This window comes from Dipodomys merriami, unplaced genomic scaffold (assembly GCF_024711535.1).
Source record: "Dipodomys merriami isolate MVZ:Mamm:240054 unplaced genomic scaffold, mDipMer1.0.p SCAF_392, whole genome shotgun sequence".
In the NCBI taxonomy this organism is placed as follows: Eukaryota; Metazoa; Chordata; class Mammalia; order Rodentia; family Heteromyidae; genus Dipodomys; species Dipodomys merriami.
Window position 1 is genome coordinate 598,779 of NW_027205515.1, and position 23,115 is coordinate 621,893.

Genomic DNA, 23,115 nt, shown 5'->3' on the forward strand with positions numbered 1-23,115 from the left:
TGGTCTGCAGCACTAAAAGTAAAACAAGCTCCAAAACAACCAGGTATTATGGTGACTCTGTATATGTGTGTGTGTGTGTGTGTGTGTGTGTGTGTGTGTGTGTGTGTGTGTGTGTGTGTGTGTGTGTGTGTGTGTGTGTGTGTGTGTGTGTGTGTGTGTGTGGTGTGGTGTGTGTGTGTGTGGTGTGTGTGTGTGTGTGTGTGTATGCTGGTCCTGGGAACTGTCCCTGAGCTTTTGTGCACAAGGCTGGCACTTGACCCACAGCTCCACTTGCAGATGTGTGTGTGTGTGTGTGGGGGGGGGTTGTAGGGCTTGAACACTGGGCTTGGGCACTGTCCCTGAGCTCTTCAGCTCAAAGTGAGTGCTCTACCACTTGAGCCACAGTGCCACTTCTGGTTTTCTGGTGGTTTATTGGAGATAAGAGTCTCACAGACTTTCCTGCCAGGGCTGGCTTTGAACCTCAATCCTCAGATCTCAGCCTCGTGAGTAGCTAGGATTACAGGCGTGAGCCACTGGTCCTTGGCTTCAGAGTTTTTTGATAATTGGAGATAAAGAGTCCCTAGGAAGCCGGGTACATATTACATATTGCTTTTTTGTTTATTTAAAGATAAGATTAAAAGAAAGAAAGAAAAAAGCTCAGACTGGCCTTGAACTCCATCTGACTCAGCCTCTAGGATGCTAACATTTATAGGAATCATAGTACCATAGGCAGTTGCATTCTGCTTTTGGTTCATTTTGTTTTGTTTGTAAGGTACTGCTGATGGAAACTCCAGGGTCTTACCCACCGAGCACTACATATTGCTCTATCCAGAGTGCATTTGTGTATGTGATGTGTGTTGGGGCTTGAACTCAAGGCCTGGTCTCTGCCCCTGATCTTTCCTCAAGGCTTGCACTCTACCACTTGAGCCACAGAAGCTCCACCTCTAGCTTGTTTGGTGGCTAATTGTAAATAAGAGTCTAAGGAACTTTCCTGTGGGGCTGGGTTTGAACTGAAATCCTTAGATCACAGCCTCTAGAATAGTTAGGATTACAGGTGTGAGCCACCAGCATCCAGCTGCATATTATTTTAATTCTTCTGATTTCTGAACAGTGGCTCTGCCCTGATCATGCCTCTTCTCCACAGCACAAACCCTTCCTTTGTTTTACTCCCTCTATGAGAAAAGCTCTCCAGTTTCTTCCTGCAGAAGTATCAGTACTGTAGTCATTTTTCCAAAAGAGGAAAATGAGATTTAGTGAAGAGATGCAACTGCCCCAAAATCAGCAGAGTAGGATGAGGGGCAGAGATTGCAAAGCAGGTTTTAGAAGTCAGTGTTGTGCAAGATGCATTACCTGAGAGGTAGGACTTGATGGTCTAGTTTTTCCATATAGTCCTCAAGGGATCTGCTTTGCTACCAACTGAGGAATTTCTTAAAGAATATGACTTCTTGGCCCCGCCCCACAGCTGCTGATTAGGAAACTCTTAGGCCAGAATCAGGCATCTGTACTTTTCAGAAGCTTTTTTCTTATGCACATTGTTTTGTTTTTTGTTGGCTTGGGGAGCTGGAGGGTCAGATTCAGAGTACTGTGGATGTTAACAAGTACACCCCTAGTGCCGCAGTAAAACGTGGGGATAGGTACACAGAAAAGATGCTCTGGGCAAGTAGATTTAAACACAGGCTTCACAGAAAGGGTGACAAGTTTGTCTGTGAAACCAAATGGATTTAGACACCTGGGTGGGGAGGATGGAAGCCCTATCAAATTTGCCTGATGGAGGATTTAAGCTTAGGCCTCACACTAACCCTCTTCACCATGATGATGATCATCATTACCTGTCAGCACCATTTCCATCTTCCCCTTTAGCTTCCTCTCCGAACCTCAACAGCTTTTTTATGGGCTGGTCAATAGAATTTTCTGCTCTCTGAGAGCAGGTGGAACAGAGAGAGAGGTGGATTAACATGTAAAGGACATGCACAGACATGGCTGAAAAGAAGAATGCATTCAGTCACAGGAAGAAAGGAAGGTATAGGAGAGATAAACAAGAAAAGAAGACAAAATTACAAGTGGACCGAGAAAGGCAGCTGCAGAACAAACACTAAATGAAAGGCAGACATGAATTAGAAAAGAACACTGGCAAACATGGGTGCATATAAAGGGCACCCACGAAGACATATTTAAGAAGATCACACACAAACTTGGAACACACAGCAAGCACCACAGAAAAGGATGCAAAGGATGACTCCAGAGGGATAGGTGAGGGTTACAGGCGCTAAATGGACTCAGGTGCTTCCTGAGAACAGTGGAGGAGGCCTGAGGCACAGCCTGCCTCTTTACTGGAGAGATTAACCCGAGTTCCAGGGGCCCTGGCTTCCACGGTTTGCCCATCTTTCTGTCTCACTGGTCTCTGTAAGATGAGCCCAGGCTGTGGGGCGCGGTGAGCGGGACGCCCACCCAGGTCATGGAGGGGCACAGCCCCCTTGAGAACTTCATCAGTTCATTTACAGATTACTGTCCCTTTAAGCTATGGTTCCCTACTCCGCCACCTTCCCAGACTCCCTCTTTTGCCCGACAACACTTGCAGTTTCTAAGCGTGCCACATCTCCCATAAATCTTAGCGCTTACGAAACAGCCCTTCAAAACTTCAAGTACCGAAATGCTTTCCTATCTACCTCCGTTACTACCGCGTTGACGGGTGGGACTTGTAGTTACCTAGGAATTGGCCGGCGACCATAAAAACTACTCGTCCCAGGAGTCTTTGCGTCAGAGGCGGGCTTCCCTCCTGTCTTTTCGCGCAGGCCTTAATTTTCTTTAGGACTCCAACTCCCGCCGTGCCTTGCGAGGAGGCCCTTGCGGCAGAGAATGGGGTTATGTTCAAAGTGTTTCCTGGGAGTTGTAGTTCCTATGTTGGTGAGGCACGGAGGAGGCGGAGTGACTCGGCGGCCATTAGCTGTGTGTAGTTGTCTGGGACTAGGAGCTTAAGTGAGGAGAGAGGGAAGCGTTATTTGGTAGAAATCTACCCGTGGCCATGGGCTCCTTCCGCGGATAGTCTTAGGGTACAGAGCAAGCGAGCGTCTGGTTCCCCGCCCCGCCCAGAGGCGGGGCCTACTAGGCCTCTGGGTATCCCCGGTCTCTAGTAGGCCTCAGCTGCCGGCAAGGGCGCCCCAAAGGCGGGAGGCGCCATGTCGCTAGTTGCTTACGCCAGCAGCGATGAGAGTGAGCCGGATGAGGCCGAGCCGGAGCTGGAGGAAGAGGAGGCGGTGGCGCCTACGTCTGGGCCCGCTTTAGGTGGCTTGTTTGCATCTCTCCCTGCACCCAAGGGTCCGGCCTTGCTGCCCCCGCCCCCCCAGATGCTGGCTCCAGCCTTTCCCCCACCGCTGTTGCTGCCCCCACCTACCGGAGACCCCAGACTCCAGCCTCCTCCCCCTTTGCCCTTCGGCCTGGGAGGCTTCCCTCCACCTCCAGGTGTGAGCCCGGCTGAAGCGGCGGGAGTTGGGGAGGGGCTGGGACTGGGACTACCGTCGCCCCGAGGCCCTGGCCTCAGTCTGCCCCCTCCTATCGGCGGTGCCGGACCCCCCCTGGGGCTTCCTAAGCCAAAGAAGAGGACCGAGCCGGTGAAGATCGCAGCGCCTGAGCTACACAAGGGGGATGTGAGTATCCAGGAAGGGCACCTCAAATATACTTCGGGTTTGAGCACAGCTAGATGAAGTGGGGCGATTACTGTGCTTCTTATAAACACTTTGGTTGACCCAAGGCACCTGGAATCCTCTTCGTGTGAGAGTAATTGAGCTGAAGTTTGTTGGCTATGGAGTCAGGGTGTTTGGTCATACGGGATTCTAGAAGCTGGATCTGCATGCAGAAGGACTGACAGGCCGTGCCTAAGAGACACGGACACTTGTTTCCCCTTTGGCATCTCCTCCGCAGGCTGGCTTTCCCCTCCGCTTGCCATTTTGAGAGCAAGATGAAACTTGGCATTTGAGGAAACGACAGGGGACCAGGCCCCTGCTGAACATCTTGGACCAGCCTTGTCCTTTGCCTCTTAAAAGCCTCAGGCTGTGGAAGGAGAGGATAGGATACCCTGGCTTTATTTTTGAGGGAAGTTGAGGAAGAAATGGAGTCGTAGATGGCTGTTCATTTGCCAGACATTGGCCCCCTTTTCTCATTACAGAACTCTGGTACATACTTTTTGGCTTTTTTTTTTTTTTCTGCTTATGTGGTGCTCATGCATGCAAGGCAAGCACTCTACCACTGAGCCACCTACCCAGCCTCATGGTACATATATTTTTACAGAGGAAAAATGGGAGGCTAGCTTGAAAGATCTGGCCTGGTAAAGTCAGAGAAGTTTTACCACTTATCTAGTGTCAAGCCTGGATGAGTTAGGATGCTTGTGTTGTAGCTCTTGAAGAGGCAGCTGAGCTGTGTTATTTCTAGATGTTGAAGCAGAAAAATACCACCAGGCCTCTTCTGGGGTCAGGGCTTTGGGATTGAAGGAGTGTTTTAGACTGAATGGGTGGAAAGCTCTTTTCCTTTCTCTTCAGAGAAGTTTGACTGGTCAAACCCTGGCCCACCTTGGATAGCCTTCTTGCTTTTCTCTTAAGTTTCCAAAGTGTCTGGAGTCTTGTTATTTCTATTTCTCCCCCTGGCTGTTTCTTCACTCTCTTCCCACCAGGTACCCTGAGGTTCTCTCCCTTTTTCATTCATGGCTTGGCTGAAAATTGCATCTTCCTATCACTTGTTACTCCTCACCTCCTTCTTTTTTTGGGGGGGCGGGGGGAGGTCCGGTTGTGGGGCCTGAACTCTGGGCCTGGGTGCTGTCCCTCAGCTCTTCAGCTCGTCTAGCACTCTACCACTTGAGCCACAGCGTCACTTCCGGCTTTTTTCTTTTTGCGTATGTGGTGCTGAGGAATCGAACCCAGGGCCTCTGGCATGCAAGGCAAGCGTTCTACCACTGAGCCACCTTCCCAGCCCTCACCTCCTTCTTTATTGTCTCTCTTTCTCTCTCTCTTTTTTTGGCCAGTCCTGGGGCGTGAACTCTGGGCTGGGGTGCTGTCCCTCAGCTTCTTTGCTCAAGGTTAGTGCTCTAAAACTTGAGCAACAGCATCACTTCTGCCCTTTGAGTAGTTTATTGTAGATAATAGGCTCACAGACTTTCCTGCCAGGCTGGCCTCAAACTGCAATTCTCAGATCTCAGCCTCCTGAGTAGCTAGTATTACAGGTGTGAGACACGCACCTGGTGAAGGCTGGTGCTTTTTGCTGGTTAAATGGGGATAAGAGCTGTGCTGGTGGCTCACGCCTATAATCCTAGCTACTCGGGAGGCTGAGATTTTTATTTTTTGTAGGTGGTGGGGCCTGAACTCTGGGCCTGGGCACTGTCCCTCAGCTCTTCAACTCAAGGCAAGTGTTCTACCACTTGAGTCACAATGCTACTTCTGGTTTTTTCTGCTTATGTGGTGCTGAGGAATCGAACCCAGGGCCTCATGCATGAAAGGCAAGCATTCTACCACTGAGCCACCTTCCCAGCCAGAAGGCTGAGATCTGAGGATCACGGTTCAAATCCAGCCCGGGCCGGAAAGCCTGTGAGACTCTTATCTCCAGTTAACAACCAGAAAACCAGAAGTGGTACTGTGGCTCAAGTGGTAGAGTGCTTGTCTTGAGCTGAAGAGCTGAGGGACACAGGCCCAGAGTTCAAGCCCCGTGACCAACAACGACAAAAGCCCTGGAGATAAGAGTCTCACTGTCATTTGGATGCCAGTGGCTCACACCTGTAATCCTAGCTACTCAGGAGGCTGAGATCTGAGGATCATGATTCAAGCCAGCTCTGGCAGGAAAGTCCCAGAGACTCTTATCTCTGATAACCATCAGAAAACCAGAAGTGGTACTGTGGCACAAGTGGTAGAGCATTAGCCTCAAGCTTAAGTGCTGAGGGACAGCACCCAGGCCTAGAGTTCAAGACTCATTACCAAAAAAAAAAAAAAAAAAAGTCTCACTGTCTTTTCTGCCAGGGCTGGCTTTGAAAACAATCCCCAGACCTGAGCCTCTTGAGTAGCTAGCATTATGGGCTGGAACCACCAGCATCCAAGTTGAATATTGAATCTTTCAGGTTACATTGTTTTTCTCTCTCTCTCTCTCTCTCTCTCTTTCTCTCTCTAGCCTTTTTTTTTTTTTTTTGGTTGGTCATGGGGCTTGAACTCTGGGCCTGGGAGCTGTCCCTCAGCTCTTAAGCTTGAGGCTAATGCTCTACCACTTGTGCCACAGCACCACTTCCGGTTTTCTAGTGGTTTATTGGAGATAAGAGTCTCATGAGCTTTCCTGCCTGGGCTGGCTTTTTACTGTGATCCTCAGATCTCAGCCTCCTGAGTAGCCAGGATTACAGGCATGAGCCACCAGCGCCCAGCTCAGTGTTTCTCTTTTATACTTTTCCAAACTTAACTTTTTTTGAGGGAATGGGGTACCAGTCCTGGGGCTTGAACTCAGGGCCTAGGCTCTGTCCCTGAGCCTTTTTGCTCAAGGACTAGTGCACTACTATTTAAGCCACAGTTCCACTTCTGGCTTTTTGGTGGTTAGTTGGAGTTGAGTTTCTTATGGACCTTCCTGCCTGGGCTGTCTTTGAATTGTGATTCTTAGATCTTAGTCTTCTGAGTAGCTAAGATTATAGGCATGAGCCACCAGCACCTGCTTGTGTATTTTTTTTCCTTCCCTTTTCCTTCTTTTCCATGACTCTTTCTTTCCCTTGCTCTTGCTTTTGCTCCGCATTTTCACTGGTTAATTGGAGATAAGAGCTGGGTACCACTTGAGCCATACCTCCACTTCTGGTTTTTTTGTTTTTTGTTTTTTTGCTAGTCATTTGAAAATAAGAGTCTTGTGGATTTATCTGTCTGAGCCTTCTAACACACTCTCAACCTACCCTCCATCCCCTCTTTTCCTTTTTTGTAGTATTGGGGTTTGAACTCAAGGCCTTAAATTTACTTTGTTTGCTTGCTCCTCTGACTTGCTCTGCTATTTGAGCCATGCTTCTAGCTCTGCTTTTTGCTAGTTACTTTGGAGACTGAATCCTACAGACTTTTCTGCTCTTAACTGGCCTTCAGACTCAGTCTTCTAGATCTTAGCCTTCTGAGTAGCTGGATTACAGGTATACTTAGCTGGTACTTGGCTTTATTCCTGCTCCCTCCCCCACCAAGATAGGGTTTGGCACTGTTACTGGGGCCACGATCCTCCTAACCTGTACCTCCTGAGTACCTGGACTTATAAGTGTATGTCATTATGTCTGACTTTCTTTCAAACTTTCCTTGGAATCTTTTCCCTCCACTTGAGACTGTTGTTTTTATTTTAGGACCCAAGAAAAGCACCTCTGAAACTTAGCTTGCCATGATTTAACCTGGGATAAAGAAAGGCCTTGGGATAAAGAAAGGCTTTGGATTGAGGAAAAAAAAAAACAACAACAAACCAAACCTCTTTTTTTTTTTTTTTTTTTGTTCTCTGTTTTCTCTCCTTTCTTTCCCCTCTAGACTTTCTCTCCCTTTCCCTAATTGTGAAATGTGGAAGATGAGTAGGGAAGGTGACACTTTGAGCCAGCCTTCCTCTTTCCCCAGAGATGGTGGAGAGGTTCATATCTAGTTCTGGAAGGCAGAGCTAGATCATCATTAGAAAATGATGCTGGTGGAAGCTGAGAGTCTTCCATTTAGGTTGTCTGAAGTGTCAGAAAACTTAACTATCATTCCTTAAAATCCTTGCTTCCTTGTACCTGGAGCTAAGAGTACCATGATGAACATGATAGGCTCTACCCAAAGGGAACTTACAGTTTATGTGGAGAAATAGACTTTAGGTTAGACAGAGAAGAGTCATGATGGAGCTGGTTTCATGAGCAGCCTGTATCCATCTAGCAGACTCTAGTCCAGTGTGGGGAGATAGGCTTCTAGCAGGTGAAGATGCCTCAACAAAGATAAGATGGGTGAGTGGGATGCAGGCAGAATGCGGGGGTAGAGCGGAGAGGAAGAAAACAAATGTACAAGGCCTAGAGTGAGAAAGATTCTGAAGGTGCTTGGGGAACCTCAAGATAGGCTCTGTTCTGGAGTACATGGGGAGCAGGTGGTAGGAGATGGGACTGGAGAAGCAGATGACAATGGGCCTTGGAGGCTGTGCTGAAGTTTTCCTGCTTTGTTATGGGTTAGAGTCTATACAGGCTGAGCCAGAATTCTTTCATCACAGAGCCATGAGCTTCACTGTGAGGTGCTGGTGGCTGGAGGAGGGATAGAGCTGGGGGTATTGAAGCATATCTAGGAGATAGATGTTAATAGGTCTAGAGGAACGAAGGAGAAGATTCAAGATTGCCCCTCTGCCTTTGTCCCAGGCAATTGTGAAGTAGAGCAAATGGGGTTAAGTGATAAAGCATCATGAACATACTGTGGTCCCTTAGAAAGGGCCTGGCATGGGGCTGGGAATGTGGCCTAGTGGGAGAGTGCTTGCCTCACAAGAATGAAGCCCTGGGGGCTGGGAAGGTGGCTAGAGTGCTTGCCTTGCATGCATGAGGCCCTGGGTTTGATTCCTCAACACCACATAAGCAGAAAAAAACAGAAGTGGCGCTGTGGCTCAAGTGGTAGGGCACTTGCCTTGAGCTGAAGAGCTCAGGGACAGTGCCCAGGCCCAGAGCTCAGGCCCCATGACCGACAAAAAAAAAAAAAAAAAAAGAATGAAGCCCTGGGTTCGATTCCTCAGTGCCACATAAACAGAAAAAGCAGAAGTGGCACTGCGGCTCAAGTGGTAGAGTGCTAGCCTTGAGCAAAAGAAACTTAGGGAATGCCCAAGCCCTGAGTTCAAGCCCCAGGACAAGAAAGAAAGAAAGAAAGAGAGAGAGGGGGAGGGAGGGAGAAAGAAGAGAGAAAGAAGGGAAGGAGGGAGGGAAGAAAGGAAGGAAAGGGAGGAAGGGAAGAAAGGAAGGAAAGGAGGGAGGGAGGGAGGCAGGAAGGAAGGAAGGAAGGAAGGAAGGGCGGAAGGGCGGGCCTGGCATCTGGAACAGGATCTGCTTAGAACTCCACACATTCGATTCATTCTTTTTCTGCAGGCCACTTTCTTCTTCTTCTTCTTTTTTTTGGGGGAGGGGGGGTCCGGTCGTGGGGCCTGAACTCTGGGCCTGGGCGCTGTCCCTCAGCTCTTCAGCTCAAGGCTAGCACTCTACCACTTGAGCCACAGCACCACTTCTGGCCTTTTTTCTTTTTGCTTATGTGGTACTGAGGAATCGAACCCAGGACCTCATGCATACAAGGCAAGCACTCTACCACTGAGCCATCTTCCCAGCCCGCCACTTTCTTCTTAATGCATCTTGTTTTTTGTTTGGTTTAATCTTTTTGTTTTGGTTTGTCTGGGGATAAGAGATGAGTCTCATGGACTTTTCCTGCCTGGGCTGGCTTTGAACTGTGATCCTGAGATCTCACCATCCTGAATAGCTAGGATTACAGGTGTGAGCCACAAGCACCCAGTACAAAATTTCTTTTATTGTTATTATAAAGGTGAAGTACAAAGGGGTTACAGTTACATAAGTCAGATAAAGAATACTTTTTTTTTTGTACGTTGTGGGGCCTGAACTCTGGGCCTGGGCTCTGTCCCTCAGCTTTTCAGCTCAAGGCTATAGCTACAGTGCCTTTTAGCTACAGTGCCTCTTCTGGCTTTTTCTGCTTATGTGGTGCTGAGGAATTGAACCCAGGGCCTCATGCATGTGAGGCAAGCATTCTACCACTGAGCCACCTTCCCAGCCTGAGTTTAGGCTGGCTTTGAATGTAGAATCCTCCTGTTTGAACTGCCTGAGAACTGGGATTATAGGCATCACAAGGTCTTTCTTAGCCTTTCTTCGTGACAGAAGATAGCTACCTCCTTTGTTTTTATTTCCTTCCTTTTAGAGATCAGCCCAGATTGAGCTGTGATCTAGTCTCAGTTCTAGTTTTCCAGAAGAGAGAATTTGATTGATTTGGATCATCATCCAATCATCTGCAATCAACATAATACCAAATTGTACCCCAGGTGTATCCTGTTTTTGCTTTATTGTATGAGACAGAGTCTCAATATGTACTCAGATTGGCCTTGGGTTCATGATCCTGCTGCCTCAGCCTTCTGAGTGCCGGGCTTAAAGGCATGCACCACCATCCCCAGCTTTAGTCAAGCTTTTGATTTAAGTGGGGAATTAGAGATGCTCATCGTTTTACCCTTCTTGCTCTAACTCAAGCTACAGTGGTTGATTTAATAGGTTCATGGGATGCAGATTCTTGAAGTCAGTATGTAAAAAATTGTACTTAGGGGGTTGTGAATGTGGCTTAGTGATAGAGTGCTTGCCTAGCATGCATGAAGCCCAGGGTTCAATTCCTCAGTACCACATAAACAGAAAAGATCAGAAGAAGCTCAGTGGCTCAAGTGGTAGAGTGCTAGCCTTGAGAAAACAAAACAAAACAAAAACAACAACAGAGCTTAAGGACAGCACCAAGGCCCTGAGTTCAAGCCCCTAGACTGGAAAAAAAATGTACTTAGGACTGTAAGTCTGTTAGGAGAGTTTTCTCTTGGACTGGAGGAATTGCTTTACTGTAGAGTTCCTGCCCAGCAAACATGTGACCTTATGTTTAAATCTCATATTACCCTCCTACCCCCAAAAAAGGTTTCTTGTATGCTTATGCAAACAGAAGTTTTAAGATTGGACACATGGAGTATGGCTCAGTAGTAGATTGTTTGTCTAGTATGCACAAGGCCCTGGATTCCATCCCTGGAACAGCAAAAGGAAAAGGAAAAGAAAGAAAATAAATTTAGAGTTGCCTGGATTAACTTTATCACAACTTTCAATTTTTTACCCAAATAGTGGAAAGTTCTAATCTCTGAGACAGATTTCACTAGTTTCTATCATATGGGAAAGGGAAAGGAGTGTCATTCACTGACACTTAGCTGTATTCTGTGTGTGTATGTTTGTATGTGTGTATGTATGTATGTATGGTTTTTTTTTTTTTTTTTTTTTTGTCGGTCGTGGGGCTTGAACTCTGGGCCTGGGCGCTGTCCCTCAGCTCTTCAGCTCAAGGCGAGCACTCTACCACTTGAGCTACAGCGCCACTTCAGGTTTTCTGGTGGTTTATTGGAGATAGGAGTCTCACGGTCTTTCCTGCCCGGGCTGGCTTTGAACCGCGATCCTCAGATCTCAGCCTCCTGAGTAGCTAGGATTACAGGCGTGAGCCACCAGCGCCCGGCTGTATGTATGTTTTATGTATGTGTTGGTCCTGGGGCTTGAGTTCAGGGCCTGGATGCTAAGCTTTCTTATTATTTTTTTTTTTTTGGTCGGTCGTGGGGCTTGAACTTTGGGCTTGAGCGTTGTCCCTCAGCTCTTCAGCTCAAGGCTAGCGCTCTACCGCTTGAGCTACAGAGCCACTTCCCATTTTCTGGTGGTTTATTGGAGATAAGAGTTTCACTATCACTTGAGTCACAGCTTCACTTCTACTCTTTGGCCTTTTTTATTATTTATTTATTTATTTTTTATTGTGAAAATGCCATACAGAGGGGTTACAATTACATGGGCAAGATAATGAGTGCATATATATTTTTTTTGGGGGGGGAGAGGGGTCTGGTTGTGGGGCCTGGGTCCTGGGCGCTGTCCCTCAGCTCTTCAGCTCAAGGCTAGCGCTCTACCACCTGAGCCATAGCGCCACTTCCGGCTTTTTTCTTTTGCTTATGTGGTGCTGAGGAATCGAACCCAGGGCTTCATGCATGCAAGGCAAGCGCTCTACCACTGAGCAATCTTCCCAGCCCCCACCATTTTTTTTTCTTTTCTTTTTTTTTCAGGCTTCAAACTGCAGTCCTCAGATCACCCATCTATTTTTTCATGAGTGCTGGCACCATGGCTTTTTTGTTTTTTTTTTTGGTTGGTCGAGGGGCTTGAACTTAGGGCCTGTGTGCTGTCCTAGAGCTTTTTTTTTTTTTTTTTGTCAGTTATGGGGCTTGAACTCTGGGCCTGGGCACTGTGCCTGAGCTCTTCAGCTCAAGGCAAGCACTCTACCACTTGATCCACAGCACCACTTCTGGTTTTCTGGTGGTTTATTGGAAGTAAGAGTGTCACGGACTTTCCTGCCTGGTATGGCTTTGAACCGTGATTCTCAGATCTCAGCTTCCTGAGTAGCTAGGATTACAGGTGTGAGCCACTGGCACTCGGCAGTATTTTGCTTTTTTGGGATAGAGTCTCACAGTTTAGTTTTGCATGGGTTGTTCACAAACTCTGGATTCTTCAGTCTCTGCCTCACAAGTATGTGCTGCCACACCCATCTATATTTTTCTTTATGATTAAGTACTTGTACAATTAAGTACTTGTGTAATTCCATAAGTCAGATTATGAGTATATAATGCTTCTTGGTCAATGTCATCCTTTCCTTTTTCGTCCCATATTTTCCTCCTCCTGTCCCTATCCTCAGGTTTACATAGTTCATTTTTTTTTTGGTGGGGGGTTCAGTCGTGGGGCCTGAACTCTGGGCCTGGGCACTGTCCCTCAGCTCTTCAGCTCAAGGCTAGCGCTCTACCACTTGAGCCACAGCGTCACTTCCGGCTTTTTTTTTCTTTTTGCTTATGTGGTGCTGAGGAATCAAACCCAGTGCCTCATGCATGCAAGGCAAGCGCTCTACCACTGAGCCACCTTCCCAGCCCCACATAATTCATTTTTTACATATTGTACATTGAGTATAATGACTATGTTTGCTCACCCTTCTTCCTCCATTCTAGATCTGAGCTTTTGCTCCTAGTTTATGAGGAGGAAACAAATGATTTTAAAAAAAATCACGTATTTGGGAGTGATAGAGGTATTTGAGCCTAAATGTGTTTTGTGCTTGGTGTCTTCTGACTACTAAGCAGAAGAGCCAAAAATCAGAAAACAATACACATGAGGAGTGCAGAAATGGGAAAAAAATGCAATTCAAACTAAAGGGTAGATATGAACTGGGTACCAAAGTTGATGAATCTAGCTAATCAGGATAATAGTCGTAGTGATTAGAGTTTGGAGCCATAGGGGTGAGGTCTGTTCTTGGACCTTTATTTCCTCTTTGGCTCCTGGCCCTGGCAGCTAGTGATTGCTTTTTGGAGAGGGAGTCTCTGAACCAGAGCCTAGGAAGATAAGCGGAAGGCTGCCATGGGGAATGAGGCTCTGATATATTAGCAGATCCCACCGGACTCTGCTTAATGGAAAATGTCTGTTTCCGTTCTTGCTCAGCAGTCTTGGGTGTATGTGTCTTGTCATTCTTGGCAGCTGGAACAGAGAGGACAGTAGTGCCATTGAGGCTCAGGTTCTTGTGAGGCCAAGAAAAATTGCAATGTTTTTTTTTTCTCTCTCTCTCTCTCTCTCTCTTCCTTTTTTTGTTGGTTGTGGGCCTTGAACTCTGGGCCTGGGCCCTGTCTCTGAGCTGTTCAGCTCAAGGCTAGCACTCTACCATTTGAGCCACACTGCCACTTCTGGTTTTCTGGTGGTTTATTGGAGATAAGAATCTCACTGACTTTCCTGCCCTGGTTGTCTTTTTTTTGGGGGTGGGGGTGGGGGTCCAGTCATGGGGCCTGAACTCTGGGCCTGGGCGCTGTCCCTCAGCTCTTCAGCTCAAGGCTAGCGCTCTACCACTTGAGTCACAGTGCCACTTCGCTTTTTTCTTTTTGCTTATATGGTGCTGAGGAATCAAACCCAGGGCCTCATGCATGCAAGGCAAGAGCTCTACCACTGAGCCACCTTCCCAGCCCCCCTGTCTGTCTTTGAACGAGGATCTCAGATCTCAGTATCCTGAGTAGCTAGGATTACAGGCGTGAGCCACCAGTGCCCAGCAATATTTTCTTAAGAGTCACAGCTGGTTCATACTTGCAAAGCCCACTTCCCACCTGGGCCTCCTGTGTTTCTAGCATTGCCTGTCTATATCTGATATACAGGCTGCCCAGCTCACCGTTTTCTTTTTTCTGGTCAGTCGTGGGGCTTGAACTCAGGGTCTGGGTGCTGCCCCTGAACTTTTATGCTCAAGGTTAGTGCTCTACCACTTTGAGCCACAGCTCTACTTCCAGTTTTTGGGTGGTTAACTGAGGATAAGAGTATCACAGACTTTCGCCGGGCGCTGGTGGCTCACGCCTGTAATCCTAGCTACTCAGGAGGCTGAGATCTGAGGATCGCAGTTCAAAGCCAGCCCGGGCAGGAGAGACCGTGAGACTCCTATCTCCAATAAACCACCAGAAAACCGGAAGTGGCGCTGTAGCTCAAGTGGTAGAGCACTCGCCTTGAGCTGAAGAGCTGAGGGACAGCACCCAGGCCCAGAGTTCAAGCCCCACGACCGTCAAAAAAAAAAAAAAAAAAAAAAAAAAAAGAGTATCACAGACTTTCCTGCCTGGGCTGGCTTTGAACCATGATTCTCAGGTCTCAGCCTCCTGAATAGCTAGGATTACAAGTGTGAACCACCAGCACCCAGCCCACCACTGTTTTTTCTTCAGTACTCTCTAGGTCCTAGAGTCTAGGAGATGATGCCACATCTTTATGTAATTTATTCTAGAGGATAACAGTTTCCTTACTGCATTAAACAAACAGAATTACTCTATAATCTGCCAGTTTCACTTAGATGTGTGAAGAATCTAAAGTAGCAACTGAAACAGATGTACCAGTATGCTAGTATTCAAGCAGAGTTACCCCTAGAAACCACAGGTGACAGCAACTCCAATGTCCATTCAGATAATAGCCAAAATGTGGTGTCTGCATACCCTGGGATATTATTCTGCCCTGGGAAGGAATGAAATTCTGATATAGGCACAGCATGGATGGACAGTAAAAATACTATACTGAGTAAAACAGTCACAAAGGACAAGTATTGTCTTACTCTACTTGTAGAGGGACCCAGATGAGGCCAATTCATGAGAAAGAAAGAAGCATGGGGGAGCCAGGGCTGAGAGAGGGAGAATAGGGAGTTAGTGTGTAATGATACCGTGTCTGAGATGATGAAAAAGTTTTGGAAATAGATAGTGGTGATGGTCGTATAACATGGTGAATGTGCTTAATGCTGCTCAATTGTTCACATTAAAAATGGTAAATTTGCTGGGTGCTGTTGGCTCACACCTGTAATCCTAGCTACTCAGGAGGCTGAGATCTTTGGATTGTAGTTCAAAGGCAGCTCATGCAGGAAAGTATCTCCAGTTAATCACCAGAAAACTGGAAGTGGTGCTGTGGCTCAAGTGATATAGAGCTCTCCTTGAGCTGAAGAGCTCAGGGACAGCTCCCAGGTCCAGAGTTTAAGCCTCATGACCAACCAACCAAAAAAAGGTAAATTTTAGTGGTGCTGGGGCTCAAAGTGGTAAAGTGCTATCCTTGAGCAAAATAGCTCATGGACAGAGGCCTTGAGTTCAAGCCCCACAACTGATGAAAGAAAAAAGAAAATAAAATTTATGCTTTTTTTTTTTTGGTCAGTTGTGGGGCTTGAACTCTGGGCCTGGGCACTGTCCCTCAGCTCTTCAGCTCAGGGCTAGCACTCTACTACTTGAGCCACAGTGCCAGTTCCAGTTTTCTGGTGATTTATTGGAGATAAGAGTCTCACAGACTTTCCTGCCTGGGCTGGCTTTGAACCATGATCCTCAGATCTCAGCCTCCTTAATAGTTAGGATTACAGGCGTGAGCCACTGGCTCCTGGCTATGCTGTGTTTTCTACTATGATAAAAAGGTTTTTAAATGCTCTGGACTTCTCAAGGATGTCACCTCAGCATCTAAATTGAATCCTGTGTGCTTAGTCTAAGCCTGTTGCCTCTAGCCCAGTTTTGATAGGAGCTGAATTGATTTCCTTTCAAATGCTTTGAGACAGCTATATTTCCCCCAGGATGATTGGAGGATATACCACACATCTTTCAGCATTTGGATTACTCATCTCTGCTTTCTGGTTCTGGGCACCAAGATTTATTTTCTTTGCTGAAACGTTAGTTAATTCCTTGCTGTACTTCTGTTTCTTGTTAGTTTCCAGTCAGGCCCCTGCATGTCCCAAAGTGCTTTAAGTATCATCAAAGTGAACCAGTCCTATGTTCCCATGTTCTTCTGAGACGAGGTTGCTGGGGTCAGTGCAAGGCTCAGGGACAGTCTTCATTGCCTTTCCCCAACTCCCAGTCTCCTGGGCTTCCTCTATGATAGTTCAGTGGGTACTGAGTGTCTCTAAGCTCTGTTTGTCAACTGTTACAGTTATTTCTGTCCCTCTCTCAGAGGTGAGAGGCCATAATCTAGCAATAGTTTAGGGTTTCAGAGAGTCTGTCATGGTGATGTGTGTATGCATGACTTATACAGGGGTTCAGTAGAAGTTTAGTAGAAGATGCCCAGAGAGGAAGGGGTGTGTGCGCGTGTCTGTGTGTGCACGTGTGTGGGCGCGCGCACGTGTGTTCAGACTTTAAACTTAGGTTGTCAGTGTAATGAAAACAACTTGTGATATTTGAGGAGAAATTGAATTTTCCTCCTACAGTTGATCTGGCCTTCTGTTCCATCAGCTATAGTATAGTCTACCTCTGCTGTCACCTTAGAGACAATTTTTGTTACAGGATGTGAAAATAAAGATATGCTATGTATCTTTTTTTTTTTTTTTTTTTTTTAAACACACAAGGCCTCGGTGCTGTCCTTGAGCTTTTTTGCTCAAGGCTAGTGCTCTATCACTTGGAGCCACAGTACAAATTCTGGTTTCCTGGTGGTTAATTGGAGATAAGAGTCTCAAGGACAGCCGGGCGCTGGTGGCTCATGCCTGTAATACTAGCTACTCAGGAGGCTGAGATCTGAGGATCGCGGTTCAAAGCCAGCCCGGGCAGGAGAGACTGTGAAACTCCTATCTCCACTAAACCACCAGAAAACCGGAAGTGGCGCTGTAGCTCAAGTGGTAGAGCGCTCGCCTTGAGCTGAAGAGCTGAGGGACAGCGCCCAGGCCCAGAGTTCAAGCCCCACGACCGACAAAAAAAAAAAAAAAAAGAGTCTCAAGGACTTCCCTGCTAGGGCTGGCTTCAAACCACAATCCTCAGATCTCAGCCTCAGGAGTAGCTAGGATTAATGGTGCCTTGCTATGCATATCTTAAATTAGGATTAAATGTATTTCTTTTCAGAATAGTGCATCTCTTGCATAAGGTGTTAAAGCATAAAGGTGTCTTGGGACTCTATAAAAACCTTGTGTACTCTATGGCAAGATGTGTTCTGTGCTCTGCCAGAGAGGAGATGAGATAGCTCTTCAGGTCTAAAGACCCCTCTTATGTATGCCAATGTGTATAGCTTAGTGGTACAGTGCTTACCTAACATGTGTAAGACTAAATTTTGTCCTCAGTATCAGTAAAAGAAAAAGGAATCATTGAAAGAGGGAGGAAGGAAGAAGAAAGAGGAGGAGAGAGAAGGACAATGGAAGTTTGAACAGAAAATATAGAACATGCTCAGGTGATGTGTGCTTACCACTTTTTCTCGGTTGGATTTGACATCTTGGCTGAATAGTACCCCATTATAGGTTTCTTTATTCGTTCATTTGTCAATGGGCACTTAGGTTCATTCTATAACTTGGCTGTCATTAGTAGTACTGTAGCGGACGTGGGAGTGCAGACATCTCTTCAACACAATGATTTCAAATCTTTTGGATAAACACCCAGTCAGAGGATGGCTAGATCACATGTTTGGTAATTCTCTTTTTAGATGTTTATGTACTTATTTTTCAAAAAGCTGCATGATAATGACAATTTGCCTTGTGAAGGTTAAAATGTGTTTGTGACTTTAACTATCACTATCTCACAATACTGTGAAATTTGTGAAAATTATGTAATCACTTAATCTCAATAAAAAATTATTTTTAAAAATGCTGCGGGGCCTTGAATATGCTGAGTATGTGCTCTTCCACCAAGCTCTATCCTGTACTTTCAGCCTCTATTTTTAGGTTTTTTATTTATTTTTTGGTGGTACTAGGAGTTGAACTCAGGACCTTGTGCTTGCTAGTAGCTGCTCAGTCTCTTGTGCCAGGCTTTTTCCTTCATTATTTTTCCAGTAATGTCTCACATGTGTTATACTGTGGTTGACTGTGCCAAGATCTCTACCTATTTAGGTTTTCCAGGTAGGTAGGATGACAGGTGTGCACCACCATGTCTGTTTTTTGATTGAGATGATGAAAGCCTCATGTTTATGCCTGGACTGGCTTCCTGAGTAGCTAGGATTATGAGTATGAGCCACTGGTGCTCAGCCCTATTTTTAGTTAAAGTTGTTGGGGGTTTTTGAGTATGTGCATATGCACATGTATGTATGGGGAACTTGGGAATTGAGTGCTGTCTCTGAGCTTTTTTGCTGAAGGTTAGCACTCTATCATTTGAGCCACAGCTCCACTTTCCAGCTTTTTGATGATTAATTGGAGGCTTGAGGACTTGTTTGCCCAGGCTGGCTTTGCACAATATCCTCATATCTCAGCTTGCTGAGTAGCTAGGATTATAGACATAAGCCACCAGTTGCTGGCTATTTTCAGTTTTTAAAGAAGCCTTTATATACTTTTCATAATGGCAGTACTAATTGAGGGATGTTTAAACCACATTTGATGGTTTTATCTTTTACTGCCCTTTACTGCATTTTGTTGAGTACTTGTTACTGGATTCTAAGCTCTTTATTTTTTATTTTTTTTTTAATTGGTTGTGGGGCCTGAACTCTGCCTGGGCGCTGTCCCTCAGCTCTTCAGCTCAAGGCTAGCGCTCTACCACTTGAGCCACAGCACCACTTCCGGCCTTTTTTGCTTATGTGGTGCTGAGAAATCGAACCCAGGGCCTCACGCATGCAAGGCAAGCATTCTACCACTGAGCCACCTTCACAGCCCTCTAAGCTCTTTTTGTGTAGAAAATCTTGAGGCATACAAATAGTCCAGGTTATGCCTCTGACTTTTAATTGCCCAATCCCTACCTGGGACACCTGGTAGAAACTATTTGCACTATTTTAGTATCTTGAATATGGTAAATTCTCAGTAATTATGATGGAAAGATCCTTGTAGCATACAAATTAAAAAAGGAACTTGTAGCTGGGTACCCATGGTTCATGCCTGTAATCCTAGCTATTCAGGAGGCTGAGATCTGAGGATCACTGTTCGAAGCTAGCCTGGGCAGGAAAGTACATGAGACTCCCAATTAACTGCCAGAAAACTGCAAGTGGTGCTGTGGCTTAAAGTGATAGAGCGCCAGCTTTGAGCAAAAGAGCTCAGGGACAGTCCCCAGGCCCTGATTTCAAGCCCCATGGCCAATAACAACAAACCCAAAAAATCAAAAATAGGAACTTGTAAGGTAGGAGAATCTATATAGGGAGTCATTTAAAAACCAAAATGTTAAAGCTTGCTATTCATATACCTTGCATCTTTCCTCTACTTGAAGTCACCAAGGAACTGATAAAAGTTTAGATATTTTTCATTGTGACAGCTTTTCTTAGAAAGAAATAGTCCTGTTGAGTCAGAGGTATAACACCACTCACCTTCTGTCTTATCCCAAATCCTTAGCCATTATTTGCCTGTCTTCTGGACATGAACAATTCTGTCTTGCAGACAATAGATCATACTTGTAGAGGGAATGGATTTCTCCAATGGCTTTGACCTTTAATGCCTCATAGAAGAGTAGTTAACATACCACTTAATCCCACTGGAGTTCCCCAGCCATGTGGTTATGTAGTCTATGGAAGTGGTTTTAGAAGTGAAGCTGAGCTTGGGTGAGATAGTGGGCCAAATCCCATTCATCTTTTAGTGGACAGGTTTATAGGAGAATGGGTATAGCTTTTTCTTTCCACCAAGGACCAAATGGGAGGAAATAATCTCAATTTAACAGAATAGAAGTAGATGCCAAGAAGGCTGAGGAATAAATCTGGGATGAGGTGAATGGGGTCTCAGGTGTGAATGACTGGGTACCCCCATTGTTTGAAGCTGTGTTGTTTGCCTGGGTCTCTGGTAGCTTCATCTCTGTACAGAGGTGGGGCACAGACTAGAGGGTCATAGTTGTCCAACCTATACAACCTATTCATTTACTGTGAATATTTTTTTCTACTGTCCTAAAACAATGAGGCCTTATTCCATTTCTTTTTCTCTTAGTCAGATTCTGAGGAAGATGAACCTGCAAAGAAGAAAATTGTCCTCCAGGTAAGCTTGATAATTTGGTAAGCTATTTCTTCTCTGACCACATTGTTTCCTCAAGTTAAGTTTGTAAGATCTATGTATTTGAGGACTGTTAAGATCTGGCTTCGGTTTCCTTTTAATAAGGCTTAGCATATTCCTTGTTTTCTTCATGAACTAAGAATGATGGAGTTAAAACCTGTCTTGGAGGACAGATGGGGTAGGGACAGATCATAATTCAATTCACTTCATTACATTTCAGGTAAAAGGATTATTTAGAGAGGTTGGAGTAAATAGATTGGTCAAAATGATGTTAGGAAGCATCTTTATTTTAAAATTGTCCATCTTTTCCCCTGTCTTATTTTTAACCTGGAAATAAACACTTAAATAACAGTTACTTTGAACCAGGCAGTTATAAGTGTTTTGGTTTGTTTGTTTTTGGTTGTGGGGGTTGAACTCTGGGCTCTGGGCACTGTCCCTCAGCTCTTCAGCTCAAGGTAAGCACTCTTACCACTTGAGCCACAGTGCCACTTCCATTTTTCTGAGTGTTTTATTGGAGATAAGAGTCTCACAGTCTTTCCTGCCTGGGCTGGCTTTGAACCATGATCCTCAGATCTCAGCCTCTTGCGTAGCTAGGATTATAGGCATGAGCCACTGGCAGCTCTGACATAGTTTTTATTCCAGCTCTCCCCACTCTGATTGTCTGGCAAGCTTTTTCGTTTACTCACAGATAAAATTGGGGTAATACTAACCTCTGACTGAGGTGCTGTTCTTGAGAACTGAATCATTTGGGTGCTAGTAAATAAAACACTTCGGGGCTGGGCGCCAGTGGTTCACACCTGTAATCCTAGCTACTCAGTAGGCTGAGATCTGAGGATCACGGTTCAAAGCAGCCTAGGCAGGAAAGTCCATGAAAGTCCATGAGACTCTTATCTCCAATTAACCACCAGAAAACTGAAAGTGGCACTGTGGCTCAAGTGGTAGAGCACTCTTTTTGATCTGAAGAGCTGAGGGACAGTGCCCAGGCCCAGAGTTCAAGCCTCACAACTGACCAAAAAAAAAAAAAAAAAAAAAAAGCTATGTCAGGCAATCTTAACTTCAGAGTCCCAGTCTAAGACTTTAGACTCCAAGAAGTAGTTGCTTTTTGGTGCTTCTCTGTCATCAAGGGTAGATCACATCAATAATGTGATCTTCCTGTGGCTTGTCCATGTCACCTGGTCTCAATACCTATATTCTGGCTCCCTGAAGTTTATTCCTGTACTCTCTATGCTCCATGATTTATTTATTTTCTTGTTTGTTCTGGTAATCATGCAATGTATTGTTTCAGTACTAGGGCTTAAACTCCCAGCCTTAAGCTCTTACTTTTTTTTTTACTTACTCTGGACCTGGGCGCTGTTTCTCAGCTTAAGGCTAGTGCTCTACCACTTGAGCCACAGCGCCACTTCCAGCTTTTTCTGCTTATGTGATGCTGAGGAATCGAACCCAGGTTCTCATGCATGCAAGGCAAGCACACTACCACTGAACCACCTTCCTGGCCCCAAGCTCTCAGTTTTTTACTCTGCCACTGAGTCATGCCTTCAGTTCCAGTTTTTTGCTGTTTATTGGAAATCAGCTAATTGAAGATAAGAGTCTCTTGGATTTACCTGCTTGGGTTGGCTTCAAACCTTGATCTACAGCTTCCTATGTAACTGGGATTATACATCTGAGCCATTAGCAGTGACAGTCTAAACCCTGTCTTTGTAAGTTAATGGTTTTGAGATTCAAATGTATGATCCTGAAGCTGTCTGTTCCCCTGATTCTATTCAGGGAGATCTTAGAAGGACAGGGTCATATGGAATTTAGAAAGGCAACTGGTATGGGCTTGTTTATAGTAGGTGCTAAAAGAGGTGTAGAAGAAGCTGGCATACCAAGGCTGAGTTAGACCAGTATTTTTTCTGATAATAGGTTGGCTTCTTAGAGGAAGTAGACTTGTTCAGAAGGTATCTCAAAAGTAAAGAGCAAGAGGGTTAGGGGGAGGGCAAGTGGGAGAAAAATGAGGGAAGGGGTAACAAGTTCACCAAGAAACGTACTCACTATGTTATGTATGTAACTAACCCCTCTGTATATCACAATAAAAATTTAAAAAAAGAAGGCAGTCATTGGTGGCTCACGCCTATAATCCTAGCTACTGAGGAGACTGAGATCTAAGGATTGTGGTTCAAAGCCAGCCCAGCCAGGAAAGGCCATGAGACTCTTATCTCCAATAAAGCACCAGAAAACCGGAAGTGGTACTGTGGCTCAAGTGGTAGAGCACTAGCCTTGAGCTGAAGACTGAGGGACAGTGCCCAGGCCCAGAATTTAAGCCCCATGACTGACACCCCTCCCCCCCCCCAAAAAAAAGTAAAAATCAGCTGGGAACTGGTGACTCATGCCTATAATCCTAGCTACCCAGGAGGCTGAGATCTGAGGATTGCAGTTCAAATCCAAACTCAGCCCAGGTAAGAAAGTCTGTGAGGCTCTTATCTCCAATTAACACAAGACCAGAAGTGGAGCTGGGACTCAAAGTGGTAGAGCACTAGCCTTGAGTAAAAGAGCTTGAGGACAGAGCCCAGGCCCTGAGTTCAGGCCCTAGAACCAACAAAAAAAATAAAGAAAAAACAAAAACCAGCACTGGGACTGCAATCCAGAGTTACTCAGGAGGCTGAGATCTGAGGATCATAGTTTGAAGCCATCTTGGGCAGGTCAATCCCATGAGACTTTTACCTTCAATTAACCACTAAAAGTCAGAAGTGGAGCGGTGGCTCAAGTGGTAGAGGGCTAGCCTTGAGCAAAAAGAAGCTCAGGGACAGTGCCTAGACCCTGAGCTTAAGCCTCAGGACCAGCACAAAAAGAAAAGAGCAGTTTTCCAGATGAAAGAGATGAGTACATAGAGGAACTCTGAGGTGCGAAAGGAGACTGTGAATCCAGGCCTCCAAGTCATGATCCTGGATAGTGCAGTGACCTTATTCCACTCTTCAGTTTTTCAATTAGCACTCCCTAAGTTAGGCCAGGCTGATCCTTAAGCACATAGAATGCAAAATTGGGGAGG

The 23,115-nt window shown here is 45.8% G+C and overlaps 1 protein-coding gene across 1 annotated transcript in view; it reads left to right on the plus strand.

Annotated features, from left to right (window-relative positions):
* Positions 1–2,761: 2,761 nt before the first annotated feature.
* Prcc (proline rich mitotic checkpoint control factor) overlaps positions 2,762–23,115 on the plus strand; it is a 34,643-nt gene continuing 14,289 nt past the window's right edge. The window contains exons 1-2 of the mRNA XM_069990220.1: positions 2,762–3,623; positions 20,028–20,075. Coding sequence (XP_069846321.1) covers positions 3,156–3,623; positions 20,028–20,075 — 516 coding nt within the window. The 5' untranslated portion in view covers positions 2,762–3,155. The remainder of the gene's footprint in view (positions 3,624–20,027; positions 20,076–23,115) is intronic.